The following is a 20526-nucleotide window of genomic DNA, read 5'->3' on the forward strand; positions in this document are numbered from 1 at the left end:
CAAATGAAGAGATAGAACCATAAGATTACAGTAGTCTAAGCCACTTTTTGATATTCTGTGGAAGTGTTTGCTGACTGTACTGTATTAGGGTATTAATCTTGTAGCTTTGTTATTCATGTGGCTGTTAGCGCATGACAAACCTCAAACGAGTAGTGAAACTTCAGACAATGCACAAATAGTCCGCAATCAGCAGGCTTCTGTTTTCTGCTAAAGTAACCTTAACGGAAATGTAGATATGTATGCTGACCAGTCAGAAATTTCTTGCTGAAGAAAAATGTGATACCCCCTAAAAGCAAAGATTTGTGTGGAGCAGTACTGTTCCCAAAATGTTAATTAAACTCTCATAGTTACATGAAAATCAGCAGAAAATCTGTCAGTTCTGAATATCTGAAATCAAAACAACATGCCGGTAACAATCAGTAGGTCAGAACTAACAATACGGTTTAAAGATCCTCCTTCAGACCAGCTGAATATTTCCAGAATTTTCTGTTTTTACATCAAGGATGTGTGTCAGCATATGGTGCTATTAATTGATTCCAGCTTTGTGGGCAGAGCCTGTATTTCTTTCGTCTCAAATTCTGGTCTAAAGTACTGTTGCCTAAGTGTGAGAAATCAGGCTGCTACCAAGTCCTAAATGCCAGCCTTTCATGTGTGAGCTAGATTGGTTTTATACTCATTGGAAAATGGTGAGACATTGAAATTTGACTGATTTTCATCTTTCTTGACATAGTGATAAAGGAACTATAGTTAACTATGGTTTCCATAGTTCTACCAATCAAAATCACATCTGAATTCCACTTACCTTCCTGCCAATTATTATTACTACAATCACTGCTGTCCAGAATCCTTTGAGTGCTAAGTTTTGATTTTAGCTTGAGAGTTAAAATATTCTTTATCAAGCTTGATTTACCCACCTTCCCCCTTACTCTTTTTCCCTTTCCCACACACCACAAATTAAAATTAGCACCTAAAAATGTCTCTGATTAAAAAGCTACACCCATCAGGAGTGCATATCAGAAATTCAGGTTGCACTGTGTAGAATTTCTTAATTTAGTTAATGATTAAAAAGTTATAGGCAGATTGTGCTCCAGATTTCATTATCATTTCCAAGTGCTCTCTCTGCTGGAGGCACAAAGGCATAAAAATGTCCCTGATAAATCAGGAAGCAGTTATTAGTTTGAATTGTTAAAGTTTTGGAAAGTTTGTGGAGGAAGAGTGACTGAGTTGATTAATTGCACTGTGGTGTGAACCTGAGGAACATTGCTAACTCAGTGTAAGAATGTGCTTAATAAATTACAAATACTTCACAATTCAAGAATTGATTAAATTCATCAGTAATAACCATAATGACATAAATAAGGTAGAGAACATTCAGAAAGATTACTGGAAAAAAATTGAATAAAAACTTCTGTTATATCAGGTAAGTGTACAAACATTCTGGTATCAGTATAGTTACTTATTGTGTTTTCTTTTTTTAGGTTAAATGTGAGGGGCCTAAGTTGGTACCTTTCTTTAAGGCCACCTGTGTATATTTTGTCCTCTGGCTGCCAACCTCTAGTCCATCGTGGTTCAGTGCATTGATCAAGTGTCTACCTATCTTCTGTCTCTGGGTATTCTTGCTAGCTCATGGAATCAACTTCCTAGGAACACATCCCAGTGCAAGAAAGATCTTGGCAGGCCTGATATTTTCTTCTTTGGGGGATGCATTTCTTATCTGGCAGGAACAAGGATACTTTGTTCACGGTGAGTTTCTCAAGAAAATGTTTTAAGCTGCACAACACTGGTTGCACATGAAAAATTAAAATGTATTCCTTTTTGCTCTTTTAATAGAAGTGCTTCAGTGTCTGCACACGATTGAGATTCCAATAATAGTACTATTGTGTATGATTGTAATAAGGAGATGGTGTGAGATCTTAGTGTGTATGAATGGAGTGACTTCTGACTATTGGCAGTATGAGATCTCAGTGTAAGGATAAAGGGTGAAAGTGGAGCTTCTGACAGCTCAAGATGCAGTTTGTTGATTATGGGAGATCCCAGTTATCGGGGCTTGAAATCCTAGGTAGTATGGATTGATGGAGTTATGTCACAGTGATTACATAAATGGTATGAAATATCAATGATCATGTACTAGTGATACTAGTTTTTGGGGAGTGGGAGCTTGAAATACAGGTGAATCCAAGTGTGTGTGTGTTATATTTTGGAAGATTTCCTGAACGCTCTTTAAGTTTACTAAGTTTATTTGGAGATATTCTACTGTAATGTCTTAAAGTAGTGAATTCAAAGTATGTTCAGAATAACATCCAACAGTGTTGAACATGTAGTCAGGCACCTCTGTGGTCCTGAGTGTTTTACTAAATAAAGCTCTTTACATTTTCAAATAATTTGATAGCTGTACAAAGCAGATTGTTTTTGTTGCCTGCTGTCTGAAATCCTGCAATCCCTGTGGATGATTCCAAATCTGTTGGTGGCTTCTTGATTCTGAAAAATAACCTAGACTGCTCTGTTTTGTGCAATTTTAGACTTAATTCCAACCTGCCTTTTCTAGGTAAAATTTTAGAAAAAGTAGTTTTTCAGCAGTTAAGCAATTACTTGTCAAGAATAGATGTTTTTAAAATTCAATTATCAGTCAGGTTTTAAATCAAATCATGGTACAGAAAGTGCATTCTTTAAAGTAGTTAGTGACTTACAGGTTAATGGCAAAGCAGGTAACATGTCAGTTCTTGTTCTCTTAGATTTGAGCACAGTATTTTCATAAACCGCCTTAGTCAAAGTTCAAAGTACATTTATTATCAAAGTATGTATACATTGTACAACCTTGAGATTCGTCTTCTTACAGGCAGCCACAAAACAAAGAAACCACAAAAGAACAATTTTAAAAAAAGACTGTCAAACTCTCAATGCACAGAGAGGGACCAAAAACAAGCCGTGCAAACAATAAAAGCAAGCAAATAGCATACAGAACTGGAGCCCCATGAAAGATGCAATGCCAGCCATCACTGCAGCTGGAGCAGGCCACAGCTTCAATTCATCGTAGAGCTGAGTAAACATCGCAAGACCACAGACGCAAAGCCATTCATCTCTGCAGCCAGAGCAGGTCACAGCCTCAGTTCATCACAGAGCTGGTAAACATCGCGAAGCTGCAAGCAGAACCGGCCCTTGCCTTGCCTCCAGTCCCGACACCCTGACCTTTTCAATCTCGCCCAGCGTTTAAATTGTCTAAACATCAGGTCATTCCTTGCTTTTGGGCCGCTCTGGGTCCTGGCCCCCACCGCTATGATCCAGTCGTACCCGACCTTTCCAATTCAGTCCACCATTTAAATCAATCAGACATTGAGACTTTCCTTGCTCTCGGTGAAGGCACGACTGCCTAGACTCTGCGAAGACCGCTCCTTTGCCTCCGCTTGCCACCACCATTCTTGCCAGCATCTCCACCTCTGCCTCCACTTGCCTCGACCATGCCTTGCCTCCACTTGCCTCAACCACCCTTTGCTCGCTTCTCCATTGTTAACATTGATCGTTATTAATAAAGTGTTATTAATAAGGTATTTAGTAGTTCCCTTTGGTTTTTGCTGCTGATTAGTCACTGGGCATCACCAGTAGGTCTTTCTGGTACTGCCATGTGTTAGTTTCAGTTGCAATAACAGGACAAAAATTCTTTGTTAGCTGTGGTGATTGTGCATCTAAAATCCATGATATTGTATTTGGTTTGCCGTAAAGATCAATTATTGACCTGTTGTTCTTACTCAGCTTGCTCCCATTAAGTGAGAGTTTTTTCAAAGCACAAGGTGAATTACCACAGCTATGCAGATGACACACAATTCTATCTGTCTATTATGCCAGCTCACCCAAGGCTCTAAATCCTCTGGTCCAGTGTCCGATTAGTATTGCGGAATGGATGAGTTTGTATTTCCTTTAACTAAATATAGAAAGAAGCAGAAATTATAGTTATTGGTAGCAATAAAAAAAAGTGTGAATCTTAGAAGTAAACTTGATCATTTGGCCTTATAAAGCCAGGAGTAAAGAATTTAGGTGTTACTGACTCTGAGCTAAATTTCAAATCACATCAAATCAAGTTTAATTCAAACATACAAGAATACAGCCAGAATTTGAGTGTTTCTCTGGAGCCAAAACATACACAGCACATTGAAAACAGCAAGAGTGAAAAAAATACTCACGCAACAAACGTGTACATAGTCCTAGAGCCTGAGTGACATGTTCCACAAATTGATGGTATAGTTCCTGGCCATCCAGCCTGTCATTCTGCCGATCGAACACTGGAGGACCAGCGAGAGAGGCCGGCCCCTAACCGAGCATGAACACCATACAACACTAGCTTGAGGCTTAGTCCTCGCTACAGCTGAGACCACGTTGCTGCCTCACCACCCGACAAGGGAAAAAAGGTCTGTAGCATCTTACATTATCAATGTCCATCAGGGTCTGTGACTGCAAGAGAAACATCCAAGACAGTCATTCACAGTCACACTGCACACCGCCTTCGCGCACTAACTGTTGCCTTTGAGTAGCAGGCAGCAACATAGTCTGCACCCAGACACCAACCCGCCAGCTGGCCTGTCTTCTGACGCGCCGGCCAGCTTCTACAACACTGTAAGCACAGAGTACACTGCAGATGCTGTGGTCAGATCAACACGTACAAACAAGCTGGAGGAATTCAGCAGGTCTGGCAGCATCTGTGGAAACGAGCAGTCAATGTTTTGGGCCAAGACCCTTCGTCAGGACTGAAGAGGGAGGGGGCAGGGGCAGGGGCCCAATAAAGAAGGTGGGGGGAGGGTGGGAAGGAGAAGGCTGGTAGGTGCCAGGAGAAAAACCAATCAGAGGAAAGATCAAGGGGTGGAGGAGGGGAAGCAAGGAGGGGATAGACCAGAGAGGTGAAGAAAGAATGTAAGGGGAAAGCACTATGGGTAGTAGAAGAAGGCAGAATCATGAGAGAGGTGATAGGCAGCTAGAAGAGGAGGCAGAGTGAAAGTGGGATGGGGGAAGGGAGAGGGAGGGAATTACTGGAAGTTGGAGAACTCGATGTTCATACCAAGGGGCTGGAGACTACCCAGACGGTATATGAGGTGTTGCTCCAACCTGAGTTTGGCTTCATCATGGCAGTAGAGGAGGCCATGTATGGACATATCCGAATGGGAATGTGAAGCAGATGGCAATCGGGAGATCCTGTCTGTTGTGCCGGATGGAGCAGAGGTGCTCGACAAAGCGGTCCCCCAATCTGCATCGGGTCTCGCCGATGTAGAGGAGGCCGCACCGGATGCAATAGATGACCCCAACAGACTCACAAATGAAGTGTTGCCTCACCTGGAAGGACTGTTTGGGGCCCTGAATGGTGGTAAGAAAGCAGGTGTAGCACTTACTCTTGCAGAGATAAGTACCAGGTGGGAGATCTGTGGGGAGGGATGTGTGGACCAGGCAGTCATAGAGGGAACGATCCCTGTGAAAAGCGGAGAGGGGTAGAGAGGGAAAGATGTGCTTAGTGGTGGGGTCCTGTTGAAGGTGATGGAAGTTGCAGAGGATAATGTGCTGGATCCGGAGGTTGGTGGGGTGGTAGGTGAGGACAAGGGGACCTCGCTCCCTGTTGTGGTGACGGGAGGATGGGGTGAGGGCCAAAGTGCGGGAAATGGAGGAGATGTGGGTGAGGGCATCATTGATGACGGCAGAAGGGAAACCACAATTCTTAAAGAAAGAGGACATTTGAGATGTCCTGGAATGGAAAGCCTCATCCTGGGAGCAGATGCAGCAGAGACGGAGGAACTTCACATTCCTCATTCAGATTATGTCCATACATGGCCTCCTGTACTGCCATGATGAGGCCAAACTCAGGTTACTTTACTTGTTATTTTAACGGGTTGGAGGAGCAACACCTCATACCGTCTGGGTAGTCTCCAGCCCCTTGGTATGAACATCGAATTCTCCAACTTCCGGTAATTCCTTCCCTCTCCCTTCCCCCATCCCACTTTCACTCTGCCTCCTCTTCCAGCTACCTATCACCTCTCTCATGATTCTGCCTTCTTCTACTACCCATAATGCTTTCCCCTTACATTCCTTCTTCACCTTTTCTGCCTATCACCTCCCTGCTTCCCCTCCCCCACCCCTTGATCTTTCCTCTGATTGGTTTTTCTCCTGGCACCTACCAGCCTTCTCCTTCCCACTCTCCCCCCACCTTCTTTATAGGACCACAGCCCCCTCCCTCTTCAGTCCTGACAAAGGGTCTTGGCCCGAAACGTTGACTGTTCATTTCCACGGATGCAGCCCGACCTGCTGAGTTCCTCCAGCTTGTTTGTACTTGTTGATTCTACAACACCGTGGCTGGCTACTCCAAAAGAGCAGCTCACTCGTGGTAAACCTTCTGCACCCATAGCTCTTAGAGTCCATTATAGTCTTACAATCATAAAAAATACACTTAACAAAAAAAAACATCTTTGGTTGGTCCTCGAGAGGCTGCTGCATCCAAACGGACCGCCATCTTACTGGAAGTATCATACAATACTGTGCAAGAGGATTAGATGCATAAATATACAGTTGCAAGAAAACGTTTGTGAACTCTTTGCAATTACTTGGTTTTCTGCATTAATTACTCATAAAATCTGGTTTGATCTTCATTGAATTCACAATAATAAGAAAAATCTGCCTGAATTAGTAACACACAATTATACTACTTCTCATCAGTACTGAGTACACTAGTTAAACAATCGTAGTCTAGATTCAAAGAAGTAAATGAACCTCTGGGGTAATGGCTTCTACAAAGGAGTCAGGTGTCCCATTCAATGGGATATGATTGGAGGTGTAGGTTGTAGAGGTGCACTGCCCTATTAAAAAAAAGACACATAAAGCTTACTAACACAGCCTGCGCTTCTCAAGAAAGATCTTTATGTGCACCATGCCTCTACCAAAACAACTTTCAGAGGACCTTAGAAGAAGAATTGTAGAGATGCATGAAGCTGAAAAAGGCTACAAAAGCATTTCTACAGACCTGAGTGTTCATCAGTCCACAGTAAGAGCAATTGTCTACAAATGGATGAAATTCAGTACTGTTGTTACTCACCCTAGGAGAGGGTGTCCTGCAAAGATGACACCAAGAGTACAACATGCAATGCTGAAGGAGGTGAAAAAGAACCCAAGCGTAACAGCAAAGGACCTGCAGAAATCTCTAGTACTTGCTAAAGTCTCTTTATGTGTCCACTGTAAGAACACTGATCAAGAATGATATTCATGGAAGGACACCATGGAGGAAATCACTCTTTAAAAAAAAAACATTGCTGCATGTCTCAAGTTTGCAGAAGACTGCTTGGATGTTCAGCAATGTTTCTGGTACAATGTTAGTGGACAGATGAGATAAAAGTTGAACTTTATATTACAGACATGTATACTGCTAATTTTTGGAGGAATAAGGGCACCCCCACACTAAAACAAAACCTCATCCCAACTGTAAAGCATGGTGGAAGGAGCATCATGATTTGGGGCTGCTGGGCTGCTTCAGGGCCTGGACAGCTTGCAGTCATTGGAACAATGAATTCAAAATTGTATCAAGGCATTTTACAGGAGAATATCAGGGTAACAGTCCACCATTTCAATTATTTCATGTAAGGAACATTACAAGAGTTTGGTTTCTTTATAATATCTCAAGATGCAGAAAAATTGATACCGACTTTGCTTTTAGCTGATTAGACTATTGTAATGCACTCTTTTCAGGACTGCCTAAGAAAGATATAAATCGGCTACACTTGCTCAAAATAGAACAGCAAGAATCTTAACCAAGCAAAGAAAATCCAAACACATTTGACCAGTTTGGCATCATTACACTGGCTGCCTAAGTCCTTTAGGATCAATTTTAAAATACTCTTAATTGTATATAAGGCTTTGAATAATCAAGTTCCTCTGTATATTTTGGAGTGTCTGTCTTCTTTCATCCCAAATCGTAATCTTAGATCCACGAATGCTAGTTTGCTTAGTTTTCCTAGAGCCAAACATGCAAGTACTGGTCTTTTGCTCTTATGCACCCAAAATCTACTACTGTGGAACATTTCAAAATATTTTAAAAACCTACTACATTTTAAAATTTGGCCTATTTAGAGGATTACTTAATGCCTGTAGATGTTGATTACATTTATATAATTTGGTATATTCAATTACATTTTATTCTATATAATATTGGTCTTATGATTTTTAAATTTTGTCTTTTTTATGACTATGTTAACTTGTTTTTACAATCTGTGTGAAGCATTTCAAGCCTGCATCTTAATGTTTAAAAGGTGCTATATAAATAAAGGTATTATTATTAATATTGGTACCTTGTTCAGATGCTTGTTGTTCTTGGTGTGACTATAGGCAGTGTTTGGATGTTCTGTGTCTGAGGTTTTCAAAGGTGAATACAATCCTAGACTGTCTCCAGTGTACCGATAGACGTTTTCCCAGTGGGGTTCATTGGATTGAATACCTTTCTGATTTATTTTTCTTTCTCTAATTGTGAGTGATAAAACATGTTGTATGAGAGGTGATTGATAAGTTCGTGGCCTAAGGAAGAAGGGGTCAAATTTAGAAAACCTAGCACATTTATTTTTCCTACATTTACACACTTAGTCCAGTGGTTGTGGAGCATACGGATCCCTTCTTTGTAGAAGTCAGTGTCTTGGACCTCCAGAAGTGGGCCACAGCATGGGGTAATTGATAAATTTGTGGCCTAAGGTAGAAGGAGATGAGTTATTAACTTCAAACTTTCTGCATTTTCACTCAGAGTTGAACTGCATGTGCACGTAACGAGAGCTGTATATATCATCTCCTTCTACCTTAGGCCACGAACTTATCAATCACCCCATGCTGTGGACTGACCACCTGGAAGTCCAAGACGCTCTTGTTACATGCACATGCAGTTCTACTCTTTGATAATGCAGAAAGTTTGAAGTTAATAACTCATCTCCTTCTACCTTAGGCCGCGAACTTATCAATCACCCCTGCTGTGGACCACTTCTACAAAGAAGGGATCCATATGCTCCACGACCGCTGGACTAAGTGTGTACGTGTAGGAGGGGACTATGTTGAAATATAAATGTGCTAGGTTTTCTAAAATTGACTCCTACCTTAGGCTACAAACTTATCAATCACCCTTCATATTCTTGACTAGGATCATTTAACTCTAAACAGGAACTCAACGGAATCATTCTGCTCAATATGGTTCTGGCCAAGTCCAGGAATGTATTTAGCAACAGAGCCATTTTAGCTTTTATTTCATCTTTTGTCTTATCTCCTACTTCTGTAAGTTTGAGCTTTTTTAATTTCATTTTAGTTTGAACTAGTTTAAAATCAAAACTTTTTACTTACATATTTTTCTTGCTAACTCCTCAGGCCTGCTCATGTTTGCCATCACGCACGTTCTATACTCCTCAGCCTTTGGAATGAAGCCCATGAACCCTGAGCCTGGCTGTGGGGTCGTGATTATCTGTGGACTCTCTTACTGGTTGCTGTACCCATACCTTTCTGGTCCCTTCACCTACCTGGTGGCAGTTTACATCGCACTGATCGGATTCATGGGCTGGCGTGCCATTGCAGGGGTGCAACTCTTCAACGACCTATGGACGTGGACCAAATTATGTGCCTGCCTTGGAGCCATGCTCTTCATGGTGTCTGACCTCACCATCGCAGTTAATAAGTTCTGCTTCCCCGTGCCTTACTCCCGGGCCATCATCATGGCCACCTATTATGCTGCCCAGATGCTCATTGCTCTTTCAGCAGTGGAATACAAGGATGATAATGATCGAAGCAATAGAAAAATGAACTGAGGGTCAATGTCCCCTCAATGTACAAGAACGTATTGCTAAGTTCCAGTGGGACACAGAAATCTGGAAAAACTATGGTGTGAATCTAATTTAGAGCCACATGATTTATTTTCATCGGTTTGCTTCTGTGTTAGTTTATTGTTGCCTCCATGAAGCAGTCTTCAGTCAGGAGGGCTTAAGGACTGTGGCTAATGCCAGCTAAGGTAGGTGACCCCAATGAGATGGTCCTTCTCCTGTGGCATTTTGTGCAGTGAACTCTCTGCCCATCAATAACTTGATAGAAATTGACCATGTATATTTCAGTTATCATCCCTAGAATCAGAGTGGGAGAAAGGCATCAAGCAAGCTGGTCTCAAGATTTAAAAAAAACTGAATTCCGTGACTCTCCAGTTAATCTCAAACTCAGCCTCTTAACAATCCTAAATGTCCTTTTTAAAATTTGGAATCTTTTCAGTCAACATTTGTGAATTCATATGTTTTCAGAAACAATTAAACCAGCATTTTGAGGAATTCAATAAATTTCAAAGTGAAGAATATGAATGAAAAGGACACATTTAAGGATTCAAAATATAAACTGAGAAAGAACAGGTCCATTCAGTTTATCCACATAAGCATCATACCTTATGCATTACAATATATCTGTTCCCTAGTCCAACTGGAAACTAATCTTCAAGGAAATCAAAAACATAAAAGTCCAGCAGAAAATTCTTTTCAGACCTCTTAAAGCAATCAAACTAGTTCAAGTGACTACTCTTTGCTTTGATGACATTATACAGTACCTACCTCTTGTTTAAATGAGAAATAAGATCACTGCTTCAGGGAATGATTTGAGGAATATGATTACAGTGGACAACTACAGTTGAATAGCTGGCACAATTTTGATAGCCAAATATCTTCCTCCTGTGCTGTGGCTTGCACATTTATATGAAAATATGGTATTCCTTTTGCTGTGATGCTCTTCTGTGCAAGCATGCTTCATATCCTAGAAAACATTTGCAATATCTTTAACATCAGGAACCTCTCCCTTGCAAAATAAGGTGCATTTCAATCTTTTACCCTAAGATAAACATCCCCTTTTCAATGTTGTAGATTTGGAAGATGTTGAAAACTGTTCTATGGTTTAGAGGATAACAGCTGTTCTTTTTATGCATTGCACTTTGGTGCTATTTTACACATAAATGCCTGTTGTTATGCTCATCATTAGAATAGATGGGCACAAAATTGAGGAAAGAATATTTATAGATTTTGGATGTATTGACCAATTGGTATTGCATACTTGGAAAATAATTCCAGTGCTTTGCCGTGCAACTTTCCACAGAATTAAAACTCATGAAGGGTAACAACAGCTCTCCAATGCAATTTATTTTGAAAGTGCAAATCTACTTTTTGTTTCTCCTGTATATTTTCTGTTCTTCCCTTGTCCATTTTAGAGCATAAGACCATAGACCACAAGATATAGAAGAATTAGGCCATTGAGTCTTCTGCGCCATTTCATATGGTTGATCCAGTCTTCCTCTCAGCCCCAATCTCTTGCCTTCTCCCCATATCCCTTCTTGCCCTGATCAATCAAGAATCTATCAACATCTATCTTAAATACACATAAAGGTTTGGCCTCCACAGCTGCCTGTGGCAAAGAATTCCACAGATTCAGCGCTCTCCAGTTAAAGAAATTCCTCCTCATCTCCATTCTAAACTGACACCCCTCTACTCTGAGGCTGTGTCCTCTGGTCTTAGATTCTCCCACCATATGAAACATCCTCTCCACATCCAGTCTATGTAGGCCTTTCACCAGTCAATGGGTTTCAATGAGGTCACCCCTCATTCTTCTGAATTCTAGTGAATACAGGCCCAGTGCCATCAAATGCTCTTCATATGACAAGCCATTCAATCCTGCAATCATTTTTGCGAACCTCCTTAGAACCCTGTCCAGTCTCTGCACATTCTTTCTAAGATCAGGGGCCCAAAACTCACAATACCCCAAGTGAGGCCTCACCAGTGCTTTATTTTGGTTTGTTTCAAAGAATGCCATCTGGAATCTCATCATAAATCTGTATATAAACTGATGTACTGAGTGTTGGCTGATCATTGGGTGATGAAAGATTGCATAACTGTGTGGCCTCACCCTTTATCTAGACATTCAATTTCAAATAGGCCATATTGCATACCAACCAGGAAAACGAGTCTTGCACTTTCTCCCTTTGCTTTTTCCTGCCTGAAGCACCCAGGAACTTTGGAGCACTTCTAGAACTTTGGGAGTGGTCGATAATTGGATCTAAACCTTAATGATTGATATAGCTAGCTTTTCACTTAACAAACTAAACAAATTGCTAATTTCAAAGATCATTTGGATTTAACTTTCTGACTAATCTACAGATTTTTCTTATGTAGTAAGAAGAAATACCAGAAACTGTAAATTACTTCATAAGTATAGATTTCTTTGAAATATTGCGGAATATTGGTAGCTCAGGTTGGCTATTTGGAAGTTTGGTTGATCGCTGAGCTTGGCGAAATGTTTGCAAATGTTTTGGTTCCAACCAAGAAGCTATCACCAATGCGCATTTGATGGTGGAGTCTCCTTAGAGTGCAAGCTTATAAGCTCCTCCAGGGTCCAAATGGATATTAATTAGACATTGTGATCTAGTTGGTTGGTTCTAAACACTGAACAGTTTAGTAGTAGAAGATACTGATTGGCTAGCTTCAAGGGATGTCCATTGGAAGTGTTTGCTTTGCTGTCCGGATCCCAAGATTACTGGTGATTTGTTAATATTTGACGTCATTGTTTCTCTTTTCTTCTTAAGGATTCATATGCCGGATCTATGTTGGTGTGTTTGTTAATGGATCTTTCTGTAGAGAACCATACTTCAAGAAATTCTCGTTCTTGTTCTTGTTTGATGAGCAAGAGCTAGCAAGCAGAAGGCACATCATTGTAGATCTGGTATATGAACCCTTATGGAGTAAAGAAAAACAATGACAGCAATTAATGAATCACTAGTAATCTCGGGATCTGGGCAGTGAAATAAGCACTTACAATGGACCTCCCTAGAAGCTAGCCGATCAGAACCTTCTACACTGAACCGTTCACAGGGTTTTTAATCAACCAACCAGATACAATGTTTAATCTTATCTATTTGGACCCTGGAGGAGTAGATAAGACAGCATTCTGAGGAGACAACACCCTCAACTGCACACTAACAATAGCTTCTCAATTGGAGCCAACACGTATGCAAACACTTTGCCAAGCTCAGCAATCAACCAAACTTCCAAAGAGATTCCTTTATAGCATTTACTTATTTTCTTGCATAAGCACACGTGCAACTTGCGCACCTAGAGCTATGAATTTACCATGGTTTATAAATGAATACATTTGAGATACTGCAAAGCAATATCCAGTGGGAATTCTTTCTCAAAGAATCTGTTTTAAGCCACCTTTTTTTCTGTTTTTGCTGGTAAGAAACTCTGAAATGCTAGAGTTTTCTTTTCAATTATATTTTTGGGAGGTAAAGGGAATTCTTTGAACCAACAAAATATTGGTACTGGACTTAGTTTCCTTTTTAATAATTTACATTGGAGCAAGGCTTTCCTAAACTTTAAGTTATTCTCTCATACAATAAGGCACTTCCTGTTTTTCTTTAGTATATGTATATATTTAATTTGGAGACAGTATTTAGCACCAACTGAGAATACGTATGACCTAAGCAGTGTTACCAAGAAAAATGTTAAAATATAGGTCAGACTGTTTTCTGAAGATTTCAACATATACAGGCATGAGAATATTGTCTAGAGACAGTTATTTTTACAGAGAACATTACATGTGTGCTTAACCATTTTGTGTACTAACTCTATGTAGTATGTACTACCTTCTGTTCTTACACCACAAAACTGGCTGTATGTAACTGTCTCCTGTACCTACTAATTAACATGTTTTAATTAAATCACTTGTCTTAGAACAGAACAGAAACTTTGAAACTTCCTTGCTCTGCTGTTCACTTTTATCATTTCAGCTGTCAAGGATAGACAATCTTTAGATAGCATGATTGATCTTTAAAATTATTTGGTGGTAACCAGTAACACTGTAATCTTTTTAAGTTTTCCAAATTAATTCTTAACCATAAAACTTTAAATTATATTTCAGTATTGAGCTTTTTTTTTTAGCAAACTAATGATTGAAATGTAAAATCTTTATACTTGACTTTATAAAAAATCCAAGATGCATTCAGAGATCTTGTTCTTCCAGCAAAAGTTGTGATAGGAATGAATACTTGAACTATGTAAAATACTAACCATTGCAGGTTTAACTCCAGTGGTGTTAGAGAAGAGATTTTGAGGTGATGCCACAGCTTCATGTGTAGAAAGCATATGCATGTTACAGTATGTTAGGTTAAAGTGAGTTCTAATTTTCCCTTTAGTTCTGACTATTATAAATACGTTAAGGATGCAATATATTGACATAATGCCGAGGGACTATTGTTTATTAATATGACAGAGAATTGTTTATAAAATGTTTTATAAGTTCATAATGTAACATAATAAACAAATTTGTCTCTATAAAGTGGAGTGAATTGCCACAATTTAAGCATTTAAGATTGAGAATAAACAAAGCAACATAAACTTTGAACAGAGTGTATATTAACATACAAATCTAGGTGAAGAACCAGTGGAGGACATAACCTTGTCTAAAAAGACAGCAAAGAATACAGAATAAGTGAATCTTACAGTTTTTTAAAATGTTGGTTTTAGGGAAATATGGAGGGATATGAGAAGTTTACAGGTTTGAGCTCATTGTGAAGAATGTGTTTAAAGTCAGAGACAAGTGTGATAAATGCTGAACTGAACAAAAGATATGTAAAAAGTGTAAGAGTACAGGGTGGAACTGAAAATGAAGATGAAAGGAAGGGCAAAGGTCCACTTACTACAGTACTACTGTACTGGAGTGAATATAACAGGTTGCAATTAAGAGAAGTTAGAAGCTTGATGTGAAGTATTTCTTAAGTGACCGTTTTCTTGCAAAAAGTCCATGGTTATGGGACGGGCTAGAAAAGCTTGTGAATTTTAGAAGTGAAGTGTAAAATTTTTTTAGTGTTCTGATGCCAGTGAAGAAATGAACCATATAGCCCCTTTTCCAGTTCAGAGAGCACTAATAACTAACTTAATATTGCAAGTTCATAACATTTTATAATCTTTTCTTCACCCCTTTTCCAATTTACACTTATCGAGACTGATTATATTTTCTTTTCTTTCGGCTTTCAGTTTAAATTAGTCGACTTGGATCACCAAAATTAGATTATTGGATTAATTCAGGATAGCTGATGATATAAATTGCTTACATCTAGCTTGTTTGTGTTTGTTGAATTGATTGAGGTTCAGAAAGTATATTGATGAATCAAAATCAGCAACAACAATGCTAACTATGGATGTGATGGTGTTTTGGACTGGAGTTTGTGATCCCTGTCATTAGTACCTTACAGTACATGTTATTTTTGCACTAAAGCAACGAAACTGTTATTGAAAATTCACTTAACTAAGTTGTAGCTTTTGAGAAACTTAATAAGTTCACTAAGTACAAGTAAAGACTAATAGATCTATTGGAACATGAATGTTAAGAGCACATGTCAGTTTTAATACTGGTACTTGTGTAATGCATCTTGGGTTAAAGGGAAGAATTTTCTGTTAATTGGCATATTCAAGTTTGTGTATATCAATATCAGATACAATTTATTCAAGTAAAAGGGAATAAATCTCCCTTGTATTGTTCAGGTTCTTCACGTCCTATTTTCAGCTCTAGCAACTTTAGTGCAGATAAAGATTGACAGTAAAGCAGATGCTTTTTGAAAGTAGGACGTTGCTGAAATATTCATGGAGCTGGAATATCAAGTGGATATAGCACTTTTATTCATGAAACCTGTATATATTTTACTTAAGCAGTGTTTAATTCTGCATGTGAAAATTCATCACTTTGATTTATTTGGAACTTCATTTGACTTTGTCAGAAGAGTGTCATTTCAAATCCTTCAAAAACTGAGTCCATTTGTTCTTGGGCTGAAATTTTAGTAAGTAGATAATGTTTTTTGTAGGTATTTCAATGGAAGGACAACATTAAATTGAGATTATGTTTACCCATTTAGATGTTATAATCTCACTTAAAAGCATGGAGTGCTCCTGAAGTCTTGGCCCAGCATACCCCTCTTTCTATGACCACCACTTTAAAAACAAAAGGTGATATCCTGTGCCGGTGGAGGAAATCATTGTACTTTAAAGCAATTAATTCTATCTACTGCACTTTGAATCTCTGTGATGTTGAAAAAAATGCTTCATAAATGCGTGTTTTTGTCATGGATTAGTGTTGGCTGCCCTTCAATACTTTTTGATTTTTGCAAGCACACAGCTACAGAGGTGTAAAGACAGTATAACTGAGACTGTTCTGCCCTCACCTAACACCTACATACAGTAACATGTTACAACAGAAAACATGGATTTTGTTCAGGAACAAAATTTTGTACCTGTTGGTCATTATTAAGTGAAAGAATCTCAACTTTTTTGATGAAATTATTGACTACTACACTGATTACTATATTGTTTGACTTTTTAAAAACATAAAATTTATTACAACAATTAAGGCCATGGTGTCCTTGTGAAACAATAATTTCAGTCCCCTTCCCCTAAAATTACTTGAAATTCCTTAAAAACTTGAGAATAAGTGCTAACCTATTACTTAGGATCCATTATTAAAATAGTGGATAGAGAACTTTGACATGGATACATTAAGTGCCTGAATTAAATTATGATATTCCTGTGGTATTTTAATCCAGTTCTTCTGTACTCAGAATAATCTATTAAGGAGTTTATTACATATAGCTCAGTATTAGAACCAAGCAATGGAGAAATATTTGATATGAAAGCAAGCAAAAATTAGATGTGTAAGTGATTATTTTTCTCTGCTCTTCGGCTGAAGAATTGACTTTTTCTTTAACGCAAGACAGGGAGGAAAGGGGGCCAGAGATCTATTATTTTGCACTGCCCTTTCATTCTCTGCCGTTCTATCTATGGACACAACAGACTTATCTTTGTCAAATGCATTACAGTTCTAAAGGCCCTAAGGTCCTTGATCAATTTTACTTGGGATCACCCACCGAGTTCTCCAGCCTTGAATTGTCCTTAAAATCTCAAGTGATATGGTGTGATCCTAGAGCATATTGACTACATTGTTCTCAGAGCTGAGGGGTATGACGATAGTTGCTTTGCTTTGTAAAGGAAAGACGATAGTTGCTTTGTACTTTATTGTTGGTAGTGATGCTGAATAGCTATAGGGCTGAATTGCAGGTTTACGGGGTTGTTTTGGTTGTTGGCATTTATGTTTGGTAGATTGGCAGCTGTGGGCATTTCAAAATTTTAGTGTTTTTAGCATAAGTAATGAGAACTATAAGAGAGATGACAGTAAGTAATGATTATTTGAAACTAGTAAAATCCAAGTTTTTTTTGAACTTCCTTTCCATGTGAGTATTCCATTACTTTTATTTATGGACGTAATAGGGTGGATACTTCCTCTCCATTCTTCTTAAGGATCATATTCTCAGTAATTGCACCATTGTCTAACAGCTTATCTCTGGCTGTGAACTATGTCGTAAATATTAATATTCCTATTTTATCTGCTGTTAACAGGTTTTCATCATACCAATGTCTTCACGTCTGTGTCCAATCAGTATTACAGTTTTCGGGACAGACAGTCCATAAAGACATCTGTTGTTTGTAGCATTCCTGAAATGTTTTCTATCTCTAATTATTCCTCATTCATCTCTGAAAGGTATTAGTTCACTGTAGCAATGTTTCTACTAGCACCAGCAGCTGTTCTTTGTATTCTGCTCAAGTAGCTATTCTTTAACACCTGAGACTACAAGCCAGATGCTGACAGACATTCATAACCTAGCCAAATCTAGTGCAATTTCCACTTTACACCCAGAATCAAACTTGCTCTACCATTTTTTTGGACAGCATTTGGGTATGGGAAATCAGGTGACATTCCCTTTCTATCCATGGGTAACCAGAGCTCAATTGTGATGTTAGCTGTTACTAATCGTCGATGTTTTATGTTTGTGGAATCATTGTTGATTTGGGGTCTATTTGAGATATTTTAGTTGTCTGGTTAGGGCTATTTCCCAATGAGAAGTTCCTAACGTGGCCATCTGAATGCTGAGGTGCTTCACATTTGTGCACAATCTCTTTGTCCTCATTATTTTGTAGATAAAGTTTTATTTATGTTTTCTCAACTCTGGTCTGGCCTGTACCATAAAATGGTTCACATATTGTGGGAACACAGTGTTCTCTAATTTGTATTGTGATTGTGCAACAATATTGAGCTGAGGTCAGGAATAAATGGGGAGATAAATTTAATAAAAACACAAAATGCTGGCAGAACTCAGCAGGCCAACAGCATCTATGGGAGGAGGTAGTGATGACGTTTCGGGCCGAAACCCTTCATCAGGAATGAAGTAACATGGGATGGTCAAGGGGGGATAAGAAGTGGGGGGAGGGATAAAGTAGAGAGCTGGGAAGTGATAGGTTGGAGGGAAATGGGCTAGGGGAAGGTGGAGAATTATGGGAAATAAAAGAGAAAGAAAGGTAGGGCTGGGGGGAGATTATAGTGAGGGGGGAAGAAAGAGAGAGAAAGAGAACCAGACTGAAATAATAGATAGGGATGGGGGTAAGGGGGGGGGGGCAGGGGTATCAACGGAGGTCTGTGAGTTGGATGTTCATGCCGGCAGGTAGGAAGCTACCCAGGCGGGAGATAAGGTATTGCTCCATCGACCTGCGCACGGCCTCATCTTGACGGTAGAGGAGGCCAGGCCTCAAATGCTATCCCTTTCTCTCAATTCCTCCACCTCCGCCGCATCTGCTCTCAGGATGAGGCCTTTCATTCTAGGACAAAGGAGATGTCTTCCTTTTTTAAAGAAAGGGGCTTCCCTTCGTCCACTATCAACTCTGCCCTCCATCGCGTCTCCCGTATTTCACGCACCTCTGCCCTCACCCCATCCCCCCGCCAGCCCACCAGAGATAGAGTCCCCCTGGTCCTCACCTATCACCCTACCAGCCTACAGATCCAACGTATAATCATCCGTAACTTCCGCCACCTCCTACGTGATCCCACCACCAGCCACATCTTCCCCTCCACCCCCACTCTCGGCTTTCCGCAGGGATCACTCCCTACGCGACTCCCTTGTCCATTCATCCCTCCCCACCGACCTCCCTCCGGGCACTCATCCCTGCAAACGGAAGAAGTGCTACACCTGACCCCACACTTCTTCCCTCACCACCATCCTAGGCCCCCCGACAGTCCTTTCAGGTGAGGCACCACTTCACCTGCGAGTCAACTGGGGTGATATACTGTATCTGGTGCTCCCGATGTGGCCATTTATACATTGGGGAGACCCGCCGCAGACTGGGAGACCGTTTCGCTGAACACCGGCGCTCGGTCCTCCAGCAGTGGTGGGATCTCCCTGTGGCCACACACTTCAATTCCACAGACCACTCCCACTCCGACATGTCTGTCCATGGCCTCCTCTACTGTCAAGATGAGGCCGCGCGCAGGTCAATGGAGCAATACCTTATCTCCCGCCTAGGTAGCCTCCTACCTGCCAGCATGAACATCCAACTCACAGACCTCCATTGATACCCCTGCCCCCCCCTTACCCCCATCCCTATCTATTATTTCAGTCTGGTTCTCTTTCTCTCTTTTCTCCCCCCTCACTATAATCTCCACCCCCCCAGCCCTACCTTTCTTTCTCTTTTATTTCCCATAATTCTCCACCTTCCCCCAGCCTATTTCCCTCCAACCTATCACTTCCTAGCTCTCTACTTTATCCCTCACCCCACTTCTTATCCCGCCTTGACCATCCCATGTTACTTCATTCCTGTTGAAGGGTTTCGGCCCGAAACATCGTCACTACCTCCTCCCATAGATGCTGTCTGGCCTGCTGAGTTCTGCCAGCATTTTGTGTTTTTATTTATTTGCAGCATCTGCAGATTCACTCGTGTTGCAGATAAATTTAACCCATGTCTTATTGATGCTCTTACAGTTGATGCTCAAATAGACTAGGTTACATTCCAATCCGTTTTTCGTATTTTATGTTCACTATGCCATGGTATGACTTGGAGTAATATACATTGGCCACAGACATTGTGTAGGGCATTAGAGAGCTTCATCATAAATATATTTTATTTATGAAATGATTAAATTGATGACATTTTCTTTTCAATAAAGCTAAACACAAAGAGGTTGATTGTAAAGATACTGACAAGGTATTAGTTGCAGTTAGTCTTTAGTCTGGTTCAGATGAACTACCACAGAACAAGTCTCAAATGCTGAATAGTCTTCTGCCTTTTCTGTTCTTAAAATAATGTAGATAATGCATATTATCTAAACTCTGAGTAAATACTGAATTATTGGCCTGAATTGTGTTTAAAGCATAGCTTCCATGGATGTTTAAAGGAGTTATTTGGCCAGGAAGTTTTATATGTAAGACATCTGTTTAACAGTATCAAGTGGAATGAAAACTGTCCTTTCTAACTGCATATACAGTACTTTGAAGAACTCTTAGATTGAAATGAAGCTCACCATACAGGGTAAAGTTGTAAACCTTTTAAGAAATAACAAAAGAAGGTAAATGATTACAGATACTTTGTGGACTTCATTCATACTTAAAATGGTTGAGAATGTGGGACCTCAATAAAATCCTGAAGTTAAAAA

General features: G+C 39.9%; 1 protein-coding gene across 1 annotated transcript in view; it reads left to right on the forward strand.

Moving 5' to 3' along the window:
• tmem86a (transmembrane protein 86A) overlaps positions 1–18231 on the forward strand; it is a 29836-nt gene extending 11605 nt beyond the window's left edge. The window contains exons 2-3 of the mRNA XM_073049354.1: positions 1479–1743; positions 9358–18231. Coding sequence (XP_072905455.1) covers positions 1479–1743; positions 9358–9791 — 699 coding nt within the window. The 3' untranslated portion in view covers positions 9792–18231. The remainder of the gene's footprint in view (positions 1–1478; positions 1744–9357) is intronic.
• Positions 18232–20526: the final 2295 nt, after the last annotated feature.

This window comes from Hemitrygon akajei, chromosome 6 (genome assembly GCF_048418815.1).
Source record: "Hemitrygon akajei chromosome 6, sHemAka1.3, whole genome shotgun sequence".
Classification (NCBI taxonomy): domain Eukaryota; kingdom Metazoa; phylum Chordata; class Chondrichthyes; order Myliobatiformes; family Dasyatidae; genus Hemitrygon; species Hemitrygon akajei.